Consider the following 13,215-nt stretch of genomic DNA (forward strand, 5'->3'; position numbering starts at 1 on the left):
TAACGTTCTGTGGTTCTGTGGTTCTGTGATTTGAGAGCCTGAGTTGTAAAATGGGTATTTTAAAGCTTTGGACTTAGCATTCTAATCTGGATATACAGCACAACCCAACAACCCAGGCAGAAGGCCTTTATGAGTGTTTTTGTCTTAAAAAAAACCCAAGGCAAACATTATTAAGTTTGGCAAAGTATTTCAGACCCTCTTACTCACAACTTCAAAGACATTTTCTAATAGTTTCCATGAACTGTAGGTCTTGCCTTTATCCAAAATAATGTCTTTTTTTAAAGAAAAAAAAAAAATAGAAAGAACATTTTAATAAGTTAAATGAAATCAGCATTTACAACAAGAAAACATTTAGATGCTGATGATAAGATTCACGGTGCAATATAAACAATTTTGAAAAAGGCTATCAAAAGAAAGCAAAACTTCACAGCTCCATTTGTTTCTCTCCATATCGGATTAAATATTGTAGGACTTCACTCTCATCTCATCAGTGTAATTACATTGCTTTCAGAGCCTCTCCTGATTTACAGCAGTATGAAATAAGACTACAGACCCCATATGATAACCCAGTTTCGTTTCACAGGCTTACTAAAAAAATGGAAAATATTCCTTGTAAGGCAGGAGGCTAAATGCATCTCTAGTATAGTTTATTGCTAGGCCGCTGCAATCAGACAATGAAAAAGGATGTTATTACAATTGTACTAGATGGTTCTGTAATAAGGAAAATGTCAATATAAATTTCACTTACCATTAGGCAATGCTCTTAATGTCAGCAGGGAGTCATTAAGCTGGTTGACAATTCTATTAGCACTTTCTTGAATCTTTTCTACCTTTTTGTTCAACTCATTCAATTCAAATAAAAGGCCTGTTGGAAGAAATAATTTTCTATGCATAAACAAATACCATACAACCTACACAAATCCTATGTATAGGGATAACAAGCATTCACTTATTTAATCAATGGAACTTTTTTTGTTATTTTCAACAGAAAGACCATTTTGCAAACAGGAACGCAAAATAAATGCAGTATACACAGATAAGCTCCTGTGGGCAATCTTCCATTCAAAGTTACCCTTTCTGGATTCCATCAGACTGAATTGGTAGAAACATAGTCAGGAAAATGCTATACATTAAAATGATTCCATGACTGTGAACCCTTACAATTTTTATGATGCTCTTCACTTTCTGTGATATACAAAGAAGTCGTTTTCTTTTATTTACTTGTGATCTGTTAGCAGAATCCTCTCATTAAAAATAAAAATATTTAGAACAGAAGGAATAAAAAGGGTATGCATTCTGTCCATCTGAATTACGTAAAATGTATGTGTATTTGTAAGGCCATTTTAAAAGCAAAGACAGTTACAGTTACAATTAATCTCTGTGAAACCCTCACTTTCTGTCCAATTTCACCCAAAATTTCCCTTAGCATCAGCCTCTGCTCCTACACAAAGTCTGTGTTCAAAATGCTTTTTAGAACTTCCATGGTACAGACTCTTATGCCTTGTTATCTTTGGAGTAACAAAAAACACAATTTTGGAATTTATAGAGGGACTGTGAGCCAAAAGGCATTTTATACAGATATTAAAAAAATCAGCTAGTTTCTGTATTTCAGCTGTGTAGAAGGAACAAGTTAAAATGGTTATGATTCAAGTATGTCATCCTACATACTTGCGTAATCTATGATTTATTAAATAAGATTGAACGTATTTCTTCAAGAATTATATTTGTTCTTTGTCTACTGTACAATCACTAATGATTTAATTCCTAACATTTGGAAAAACAGCCTTTTAAAGAAAGCACTGCTTGGAGCTAAAAGAGGTATAGTGAAGGCCAATTTTTTACATGGTTACAGAGACAAATGATACTCTTACATAAAAAAAGTAAAGTAATACATGACTCCATTATACAGTAATCTTAATTGTATAAAAATATGCATATAGTCATATACAGTATTTTACCTTAGTTCTTGCTCTTTAAAACAAAACAAAACAAAACAAACACAAAAAACCCACATTAAAAACTCCCACAAAACAGGATACAGAAAAAGAAACAAAAGCAGAAATGCGAACTTTAAAGAACTGACCTTCGCGTTTTTTATTCAGACTTTTGGCTTCATTCTGAAATTTGGAGCTAAGTAGTAGAGTTTCTTTTCCAAGAAGACTGAGAGACTCCTCTGGCTGAAAAACACAGACATCAGTTGCCACATATGAAAAACAGAAATCCAACTGAAAACTTTGAGGTATCTGCAGATGCCTACTTCAAGTTACTGAACATTAACTCTTTTATCTATCAGGTATTCTACTTATTACCTTATTAAGCATCAATTTTTAAAAAGTACAAGTTGTAACTATTTTTCCAAGAATGTGACATTGAATTTCTCTGTGAGTTAATAAAAATAGAAGACAAGACTGTGAAACAAAACCTACCAAATTCTAATTTGAACACTGCTACTGATTCAGTATTACCTTTTGGAGTATCAGTAATGCTAGTTCCAGGCCTAAGTCAAAATTCTCAAGCACTGCGCACTTTAAAGTGAGGTATCTCAAAATCCCAGTCTTTAAAGTGTTCTTTTAATTTATTTCTGCAACTGGAAAATCTGGAAAAGTACCTTGAAGTATTCATGATGTATAAAGTTTTAAAAAGACAGAGTGCTATAAAATAACATAAAAGCTCATAAAACACTGCCAACTATTCTGTTCGCTGTCATGAAAATGTACTGTCTCGTATTTGTGCATGACACTTGTGAAACATAAGTCAGTCATCCCTTCCTACAATCATGAAAAGCAGAAAGAGTTAAAAGAGGGAGAAATAGATTAATATGGAAGTAATAAGGTCAGACTGGTAACTGGTCAGGTTTCTTTAATCTACTGTTTCAACAACAACCTGTTAACCTTGCAGGGCAGAGGGATGGCAGATAAATCACAAACATACATTTGGTTACGAAATGACCTCTACTAAGCAAGACAGTTGTGGTTGGCAATATCTAGATAAAAACAGAAGAGGTACAGATCAAATATGGATAGCTGAACAATTCCAAAGGTGGAAAGGAGCATCAGAGGTTTGACAACTTGAGTCCTACAGGACTGCATGTCTGATGACTGGTATAAACACTCATAGAATCAAGTTCAGTCCAGCTTACATTAAGCTAAAATTAGACATTAAAACAAACAAAGAAACAAAAATGCTAAATGGTACTGTGACAGAGAAAAAACCAAGGTAAACAGAACATGAAAACTAGTACCGTTACTGCCCTGGAGAACATTTTCAGGATACAGTATATACTAGTTGGTAGGACAGGTTGCCAAATATTCCTCCAACAAGAAGACTCAAACTTCAGCAAGTGCAAACCCATTAGAACAAATATTCAAAAATGAGAAAAGGAAAGATGTTAATTAAATTGCTAATATTGATACTTACTAAATCCAAGGGGCCATTCACAACTTTAGATGCATCATCTGCCAAACTCTCTGTTCTTTCAATCACACTTTTAACACTGGAGTGGGTGTAGACAGCAGCACTTGTGTTCAGAGTCACATTCCTTACTTTAGAGAGGCCACTAAATAGAGAATTAACAAGTAACTTTCTTATCATGAGAGTATCTTAATCAAGCACTGAATTCCATGTCTTCAGTTACAGCATGCACATGTTTCTAGAACACAAGATGCATTCTGAAAAAATGAGCACACCTTACCCTATGTTGCTTAAGGGGCCCTAAGTTCATTATTTTGAACTGAAAAAAAATCAGTTCAAATAAGGTTTTCATCTATTCTTTTTCTGTTTTTATTCCTTTTTGTTTAAGGTCAGTTTTTCAACTTATAAATCCACTTAGTCACATTCTGCATGAAGAGCAAACAAATCACATCGCCTAAACAGAACAGAACAGAAACACGTTCCTAGCTGGAGCTCAAAAACAAAGTAGAGAAATACAGAATCTAGGAGGAACTTATAAGCATCTGTAAGATATTCTGTATTAAATTTTGCTTTATGGAATTTATCTGGCTGCAGTGAAGGCAGCAGAGTTGCTTAGTGTTACTCAGAGCAAAATTTTCTATACGCAAACTCAACATACTGGAAAATTTTCTATTCTCATATGATTTAACTTTTAACACACATATCTGCTGACTTTAAAAGACAAACCAGTGAGAATCCTAAAAGGATTCCTGAGATAGAAGATTAATTTCCATTGAATTAACTGGAATGACTTCCCAACTCTCACATTCTAAGAGTGCATTTGAGTGGATCTGAGACTGCAACCCACTCATTTCTGCAAGGTGTTATGAAAGCAACAATAACAGAGGCATAGCAGCAATAGGTTCTTGATGAGATTCAGATATATATCATCAGGAGGTATTCATACACACACCAGAAGCTTTTTAAATCATAACATTATATACTCACTGGGTATTTAATAATTCATTAGTTACTGTGTAAGTCAGGCACAGGAAATGCAAGACTAATTACTCCCTTCTACATGATTTAATAAAGGTACACTACATTAAAAGTGATAAGTACTTGAATTGAAATGGAGAATAAAAATTGATCATAGAATGGTTTGGGTTGGAAGGGACCTTTAAAGATCATCTAGTCCAACTTCCCTGCCATAGGCAAGCAACTCTTTTGGTGGATTAAGCTACTATCTGTTTAAATTAAATCTGACAGACACTACTGGAGATCTCTCCCGATTTCATACTGTCAAGTTTCCTACCTCTCTAGTGTAGCTGCAAGTCTTTGGAACTGGGAGGCATGGTCCTCGGCTCTGTATACCAGGTCAAGCACTCCTCTCACAGACATCTGCATCACCAGTTCATCCACGTGGTGTCGCAGTTTGGAGCTCCATAGTACTAACCCATCCTGGTGAACCTCCAGTTTCTGCACAACAAAATGGTTTCCTCTTATTTTTAATAGCAAAATACATCTCATAGAGTCAAGAGGATGTTAAAACTTAAGAACTTACAGATGTAGAGTTCTTTACGTCTTCAGCAAGAGTAGCAGCAATGTTCATTAGGTCCTTCCCTTCTTTAATGAGCATGGTTGAGACTTCTTCACCTTCCTTTATATTTAGCTTTCTGTCCTATAGCATAAATCAAGAGTTTTCCAGTAGTCTGTAAAGTCAGCTAGTGCAGATGAGTTCATATATTACATAAACAGTTTTTTGTTTTCAAACAGAGGTCTGGTTTCCTTTAAGTATCGCATATATACATGTTTAAACATGTACAAATTTATTGAAGTTTAAAAAGCAGCTTTTAAACACAATTTCATATTTGATATTTCTTATGCAACAACACCGATAGTCCAGTCTTACATTTAACTCTGCCAGGTTGCTAGAGATAAGAGGAAACAGACGATCGGTCTCATTGATATTAGCAAGCGCCTCCTTCACCAGATCCTGGGCATCTTGCAGTCTGTCGCTGTGCTTTGATAAGAGTTGGCTTGCATCCTTTTGCAGTTCAGCAAGCTCCTGCTGGGGTTTAAGGTACTCTTTCTGAACCCGGATCAGCAAATTTTCTGCAGCTCTGACAAAGAGAGGAATCAGAAAATTAATAAATGGTGAAGGATAAACTTAGGCATGGATTTCTTGAGGATAAATTGAGGTTACATGCAATTAATTTAAAAGCATTTTCTTACAAAAGTATGCCATTTTTTTTCTATGATAGCATATATGCCCATTAGCTTATTTACTAATCTTCTGACATAATAAGATGATTGCCTAGGGGAGAGCGCAGGAATACAGTTCATAAACTTTGCACATGGTGACTAGAGGGGAAAGGGGTTAGTATAAATCACATCTGCTTGGACTTATCTAGGACATTCTCCACATAAAAACCTTTGCGAAACATCCCTCTGGGACTACTTTATGTCTTAATTGTAGTGATGCATATTTTGAATGTAGGATCAAAAGATCAGTTATGAGGTTTGACACTGGAAAGAAACAAGTAACCTGAACTGAAAGACGTATAACCAAGAGCCCTGAAAAGTTTAAATATCAAATAAAAATAAATAGCCTCATTAAAATGAACACTGAAATGAGCAATCTCTGCACTTATCCTTTGAAATCAGTAACAGACATGATCTGGGAAACATCAAATACCCCCAGAGTTGTCATCTGTTAATCGCTTCAGCTATTCTATTTGGGAATATTTGCATCTCCATTAGAACACTTTCTAATATTGAAGGAATTGAACTGAAAATGATCCTGAGAGTCTGTTCCTTTGTTTCTCTCTGTTTAAGCACAAAGGCTGCACACTTCAACTCCTGTAATGATACTTTCACATAAACGTTTGTCCCTTCTAATCTAATTTCAAATCATACAGATCTTAAACTAAGTCACTTTTGCTTTGGCCAATTTCACAATTATACACAGCAAAATACATTCCATCTTTCCTATTGAGTAACACATGTGTATTTGCAAGTATTTCTTAAAACTAATAATTCGGAGTCCTTACACTCAGCCACAGTCTTAAAAAAGTTACAAGAATTAAAGTATTACACTTTAAAATAAAAGCCAGTAATGGCTTTTATTTCAGTGTAGAGTAAAAAGGTTATATCCCAAGTGATATGAGAACTTTGCCTTACATGGCAAATGTGCAGAGACCTCAGTTACAACTGTTGTTTAACAGTGTGTCTTCACAAACTCAGTCCACTGAGCTACGTGGTAATTTCTGCTTCCTGAAAAATGCACTGTCAAACTGCTTTTTTAAAAATCAGTTCTGACTTTATAGCTGCATTGCATGACAAATCCTGCAGAGCAAACAATCTTATAAATCTTATTAACTCTCTTCTTCGATCTGTCAAAGGACACTTATCAGAGAACTTTCAGAAATTTCAACAAAGCTTATAACTGAAAAAGTTAATTTACAAATGCCTTGTATAACAGCTCAGAAGCTGATGTTGAAAGTCAGAACATTTAGTTACTATGGAACAGGACATTCTGAGACATTATTTTAAGTGCAAAAAAACCCTATTTTAAGTTCCTAATAAATATAAGAATAAATGGTACGTTTCTACTCCATTTTTATGTCCTGTCAGCTTCTACACAATGCAATATTGAGTACAAGGACAAGCACAGGAGTCTGTTGAACGAAATCAGATATGCTACCAACACAAACATTCTCTCCTGCCTAATCCAAAGCACTTAATAAAGAAAAGTCAAAATTCCAGAAATATTCCACTCTGGTCTAAATCTTTGTCCCTTGAAGCCAATGTTAACATTCTTACAGCTTTTGGTGGGTTAGGGCAAAATTTTGCTGCCTATTGGAACAACGTTTTATGTTGCTAAGTCTGGCAATATGCACTAATAAATAATGAACACAAAAGCCTTTTTAAAACAGCCTTTAACTGGGGATAAATCAAGGCAATATAATACAATCCCAAACAGTGGCTGAGAATGTTGAAACAGATGTCTTGGTTTCATTTACAAATCTATGTGATACATACTCCAGTGACAATAAATCGCCACATCCTTCAGCAGACCCCACATGTCCTGCGCTTGCAACTAACTGAGATAACACCATGATGTCTTCTAGCCAAAAGCAACTGGGAGATGTGCGTTAAGGCCAGTTCTGCATCAAACTAAACCAGTGAGTCTTTTTACTTATTGCAGTGGAATTTTGTATCATGTCCAAATGAATAGGCTCTGGCTATTAGTATGATGTGGGATGCCCAAATATCTTCAACTAATGTAACTCCAAATTCAGAGTTCATAAAGCTCCACTCACGTTATTTATCCAACACACTGCCTCTCTCTGGCACAAGATTTCTCCAGATATCTCTCCAAAAAGCACTATTGCATATTATAGACACATGTGAAATGAAGTTTTCAGCAGAATAAGCTTACTTTAGGATACTGGTAGCACTATGGTGCTGTTGAACAAAATCCTTCTTGCGCAATGCATCCAATAGGGCAGAAATATCATCCTGCAGGCTCTGAGATGTAGCATTTGACAGCGGGAGATCCAAACCCAGTGTTTCATTTAGTGACATAGCAACTTCAGCAAGTACTAAGTAGAAGAGTAAACAATTTAGTCATACCATTAACAGAAGACTATATGTGAAACCCCTGTGCAAACTTCAGCACTTTATATGCAAATAGTTCTTGAAGAGTTGCAAAGGAAATATCCTTCTAAGTTCTGTAAAGAAGTGGAAATATCTTAAAAGCACGATACCTTTCATTGTTGTATGTACTCTGTCAATAAATCCAGTCAGTTCTTGACTTTTATTCCTGGTTTCTTTAGTCATTGTGTTAATTTGCCAAGCTTTTTTCAAAATTCTGGACGACTAGAATAAAATCAGAGAGAATCTTTGACAGTTCTCCTAAAACACTGATTAATTCATTACATTTGTCTACTGCTTTTACATTTTCTTCCCCAGTACTGAGAATACTTCATGAGAGGAAACAATGTTTTTTATAAGGTAGACCTAGCTGATGCATAGATCTCTGATGCTTCCATGCTTGCATATATCTTCATTATATTAAAAGTTCCAGCCTCTGATATCAGTGAAGAAACGTGTTACCAAATATTTTCATAAATAATGAGATCATAATTACCAAAGCCATTTCTTTAACAAAGTAAACATTATATATATATTTTAGCTACAATTAATGTATCTTAAGACAATCACTCTTCTGGATACATCACTTTTAGCAATACCAACACTGTTAGGTGCATACGGTCAGCAAATGAGATCTAATGGCTGAAGTAGTATTGTCCATTTTTTGCCTACAATTTTTTTGTAGGCAAATTAAGAATACGATGTCACCTAGTTTTTCTATGGATTTTCTATGGATTTATTTCTGATGAGATAATTTTAAACACAATATTGAAGGAATTGAAGCTATCAAAGACTTTTTTGGTGAATATTCAGCTATTATATAATTTTGAAAAAGCACCACGTTAGAATCAGTGGGAAGAAAGTATGTCCCTTTCTCCAGTTTTAGGGCCTTAAGCGATCACAGTAAAAAAGCTTCTGAGCTTAAACGGAAAATGTGCAAATCTCCTGTACAGTATCATAAAACATTGTAGTTCACAGAAGAATTCCACAGAGTAATTAATTCCTCTCTTCAGAAAGATTACAGAATGGACTGAATTCTCTATAGATTTAAAATACTGTCTAAACTACTCTCTGGCATGTACCATGCTATGGATTTATCCAGAAAGGTTAAGAAAAGAAGCCAGCACCTACCTCTTCATGCAGCTGATCAATTCCTCCTGATAAACTCAGAAGACTTTCTTCTGCTGTAGCTAATGAATAAGTTGGATTTTCTCTAGGAACTACAGAACCCTGTAAGAAACAACAAGAAACAACACACTGTAATTTAAGGACTTTGCTGCCTGTAAAGAAAAGTTCTGGGAAGAAAATAACTCTGCACACTACTGAGATCATTTATATGTTTTAAATGTCTGATAGACAAAGAACATAAGATAACAGTGTAATTACATACACACAGTTGATGTAACAAAGTGTGCCATTTCTTTAAATAAGGAAACAAATCTCTAGATCCGGCCATGCTGTACTTTCAATTGAGTAATATGGAAGCATCATCTCTGCTTTCCTGATTCTCAACTTCACCACAGTCTGAGCTGTGCAAATAATCCACTTTGCAAAGTTCAAAGGCCCATCAAATTAAATGTTTCCATCCAGTCCCACAGCTGCTACTGTTTCAGCGGCTGGTCTTGTCACAGCACCTGCATCTAAGGTCTATCTGTGAGGATGACCCTGGAGAGCAGCATTATGTTTCCGTGTCAAACCCAGCACATGGCACTCAGGAGTTCAGGATTTTGGCCCTCCAGTCACAAGATAAGGTAACACAAGCAGCCCTGTGGATCCTCTCACTCATAAGAGAGAAAATATTAAGCTGTATTTGGCTCCAAGGTCACCTCAAAACTGCTCTCTATGGCAATAAATAGGCCATTGTACCCAAGTGTATCATATTTGATACATTCAAGGCCTGCAGCAGAATACTGCTTCTCCAAAGATGCAAAGAAACTTAAGGCATCTCTTACAATGAAAGCAAATCAGGGAAAGGTTATTTTTAGATTTCAGACGTTTCAGAGCCAGCCATTGTAAATACCATAATATGTATAATTTTGCCCAACTTTTTAAAGAAGTAATACATAGGATTATTCAACAGCCTTGTGTCAAATGGAAATTTTAGTGTCTTTTCCTCAGGATTAGTAAAAAACAAGTGAAAGAGGAACAGAAGCTGAAGCTCTTGAGCCTCCTGGGATAAAGCACAGCAAGATTTCCTTGAAAGCCTGGTTCAAAAACCCAGAATGGGACAGCAAGTATGTCTAGGCACGTCAGGAGGAGCAAAGCAAGAGCCCGTAACTAGAAAAATAGAACTACTGAAGTCCTCAGATGGACTGGAGATGTAGAAGCAATGAGAAGCAGATGATCTGATTTGATAACTTTCTCATTCTTGAAAAAACCACACATTATGCAAAGAACAGCGGAGATGCTCGAGTTCCTGAGAGACCAGCATGAGGCAAAGACACAACACAGTGCACAGAACAGGCCCTTCAGGGAATATCCATGATTCACCTATATAAACTTGGCGATTGGTTTTCTGGCTTCTAGCTATAGTTACTTTGGTACAAGGCAAAAGGGAAGGTAATCTTTGATTAGCCAGAAAGAGGGGAATGTCTGCTTCTAAACAGAGAAAAATAATGAGACTACCAACTTACCCTTGATATTAAGTTGCTCAAAGAACATTGTGGCCTTACATAAACAGAAATGACACCATTGTCACAATATTACTTTTAACATCCCACTTCCAAGACAGCTGGCTTTGATTAGATTTTAATACAGAAAAAAGTAACACAGAAAAATAAAAAAATTAAAAAATAAATAAATAAAAAAAACAGGAAAATTTAAACTGTTTTTATGCTCACATAATATTTGATTTTGGCTTATAATTAAAGTGCTAAATAAAAGCCAAATATTGGATAATGTTTTTAGTTCCAGAAGATGATGCTTCTACACAAACACAAAACAATCACAGAAAACAAGTCAATTGTATCCTTTAAGTATTACAATAACTCAGTACACTTATGCCTTATGACATCAAGTAAGGGAAGCATTAACTCAAGCTTTATAACTAAAATGTTAGCAACTAAAACTAAAGGATAAGAGTATCTCTGCTGAAGCATAAATATGTAATTTAATCAAGTTTGCCTTCAGATATTGTAATTATTATTTTGAAGTACATTAATTGGAATTCAGTCTGCCTTAAATAGAGAAATTTTAATTCAAAGTCTTCATTTGCCGAATTCAGTAGCACATCGTTTTGATTTTGTTGTGATATAGTGAAATGAATATAAAGAAGATAGCTTTGCTTTTCTGTTGGAGCTTGTTTTGCTTGACCTATTGCTAAGCAGACTCTTATCAATAAATGTGCATATTTTAGTGGTCATGAAGTAGGGAGGATTCTGTTTATCTATGGCTTTGTGCAGAGACCACATCATCTTAATCCTCAGCAACAACAAATGACCCTCTAGAACCACAAAATGTGGTATTTTGTTTAAGGGGGAGAGGAGCTGGAAGGAAAGTTCGCCATAAGCAGCCTGAAAGTGTTCAACACCGAAACATTCTACCTGGCTTTTGTGCCACAAGATGAAGGGCAGAGTAAGGCACTTGGACTCCTGCACAAACAAAAAGAAAGCAAACTGCTGCATCCCAGGCACCCTGACTAATGGAGAAGCAACCTGCCAGGCTCCTTCCTCATGGAGACTCCAGGGGAACAGTCTTGACAGCTACGCCTTGGCAGCTCTATAGCAAAGGGACTAAAAAGGGAAAAGACTTGGGCTGATGTCTCTGTTTCACTGCTGAAAACTACTCCTCCTCCTTTCAGTAGATCTGGGCCAATCTCGGGGATCCACATAATGCAGGTGAAGCACATGCATATAGCACATTCAATAATCACAGTGCTGACTGAAAAGTATATTCATTCATTTATTTAAATGCTAGTGCAATGAACGAGAAGTAACACAGGCAGCTAAATAATTTAAGGTATATTTCTATACCAAATCTAATGGTCTTAATCTGGCATCACTTACACATATACACTTTCAAGCCATGAACTTCAGGAGGGCTTTTGTTAAAATTACTGGCACACGTGAGTGGTTGCAAGTTTTACATTAAAGGAGTGACTACCTATTTCTACTATCTGTGCATTGGTTTTACCTTCAGATGTTTTGTTGCATTCTCCAACTCTGACAATATCCCATAGGGCACACGGGCAACATCAGTGAGGTTCACTGAAAGTATGGCCTTGCTGAGATTATCCAAACTGTTTAGCAGAACTCCTGTGCAGTTGTCATCACAAGCTAAATAAATCATTTTAAGAGGAGGAAGCAAAATTAGTATTAAAAAGAAGCCACCAAATACTGAAATGTATTTTAATTTACATAGTATGGGCCTTTACCTTTCAAGTTAAGAATGATTAAGTATAGAAATTTTGAGTATATGGGTTTGCAGTATTGCCCTCCCAGGAGTGGACCTATTCCAAACACACTCTCCTTAGGCTAGCACACATTCAAGCCTTATTGATCCTGCTGGCCTTTGAGCTGCTTGCTGCATTATAAGCTTATTGAGCCTATTTAGCTATATTGCTATAAATCCAGGGTGATGTCGCTGACACTCGCCCCAACAGGTTAGGAAGACAGGAAATTCTAGCCTATAGTGGTGTAATTCTATTTATTCCTTGGGAGTTTTCTTACTTACACAAAGCAAAATTTGAGTCCTAAATTCCAATTAATTGTAAAAGCAGATGACTGTACTTACTGCGTCTTTCTGCTACCCACCTTGTCATAAGGAATAACATGATTTGGTGGAATATGACCACTTATTGGTGGAGAATGCCTACATACCTGGGATAACTCCAAAAGTATTATCACAGCAACCTCACATCTGAATGCTCAATGACACAGGAAATCAACATTTTCAAATAAATAAAGGTATGCTACAGACAGCAAAAAATTAATAAAACTATCTTTCTTTAAACTTGTCTGTAACACTAAATAAGCCATTTTAAGGAATAACTGCTTGTCTGATGTTATGATCTCTACCGTAGTTTCCTCTGTATTCACAGAATGGTTTAGGTTGAAATGATCCAACTGTCCCTGTTTTACAGAGATACTATGGTTTCTTTCCTTTCATAGAAAGAACAGGGCCTGACATCATAAAAACATTCAAGGAATAATTATGTGCTCATAAACT

The 13,215-nt window shown here is 35.8% G+C and overlaps 1 protein-coding gene across 1 annotated transcript in view; it reads right to left on the bottom strand.

Annotated features, from left to right (window-relative positions):
* Window positions 1–748: 748 nt before the first annotated feature.
* The window catches only part of LAMA1 (laminin, alpha 1), a gene marked incomplete at its 3' end in the record, with an annotated part of 57,323 nt that continues 44,856 nt past the window's right edge, over window positions 749–13,215 (bottom strand). Inside the window, exons 32-41 of the mRNA XM_010188379.1 lie at window positions 12,181–12,323; window positions 9,181–9,279; window positions 8,163–8,274; window positions 7,835–7,997; window positions 5,303–5,513; window positions 4,955–5,071; window positions 4,706–4,869; window positions 3,418–3,556; window positions 2,084–2,177; window positions 749–865 (exon numbers count right to left, since the gene is read on the bottom strand). Coding sequence (XP_010186681.1) covers window positions 749–865; window positions 2,084–2,177; window positions 3,418–3,556; window positions 4,706–4,869; window positions 4,955–5,071; window positions 5,303–5,513; window positions 7,835–7,997; window positions 8,163–8,274; window positions 9,181–9,279; window positions 12,181–12,323 — 1,359 coding nt within the window. The remainder of the gene's footprint in view (window positions 866–2,083; window positions 2,178–3,417; window positions 3,557–4,705; window positions 4,870–4,954; window positions 5,072–5,302; window positions 5,514–7,834; window positions 7,998–8,162; window positions 8,275–9,180; window positions 9,280–12,180; window positions 12,324–13,215) is intronic.

Source organism: Mesitornis unicolor, unplaced genomic scaffold, assembly GCF_000695765.1.
Source record: "Mesitornis unicolor isolate BGI_N332 unplaced genomic scaffold, ASM69576v1 scaffold22837, whole genome shotgun sequence".
Lineage (NCBI taxonomy): Eukaryota > Metazoa > Chordata > Aves > Mesitornithiformes > Mesitornithidae > Mesitornis > Mesitornis unicolor.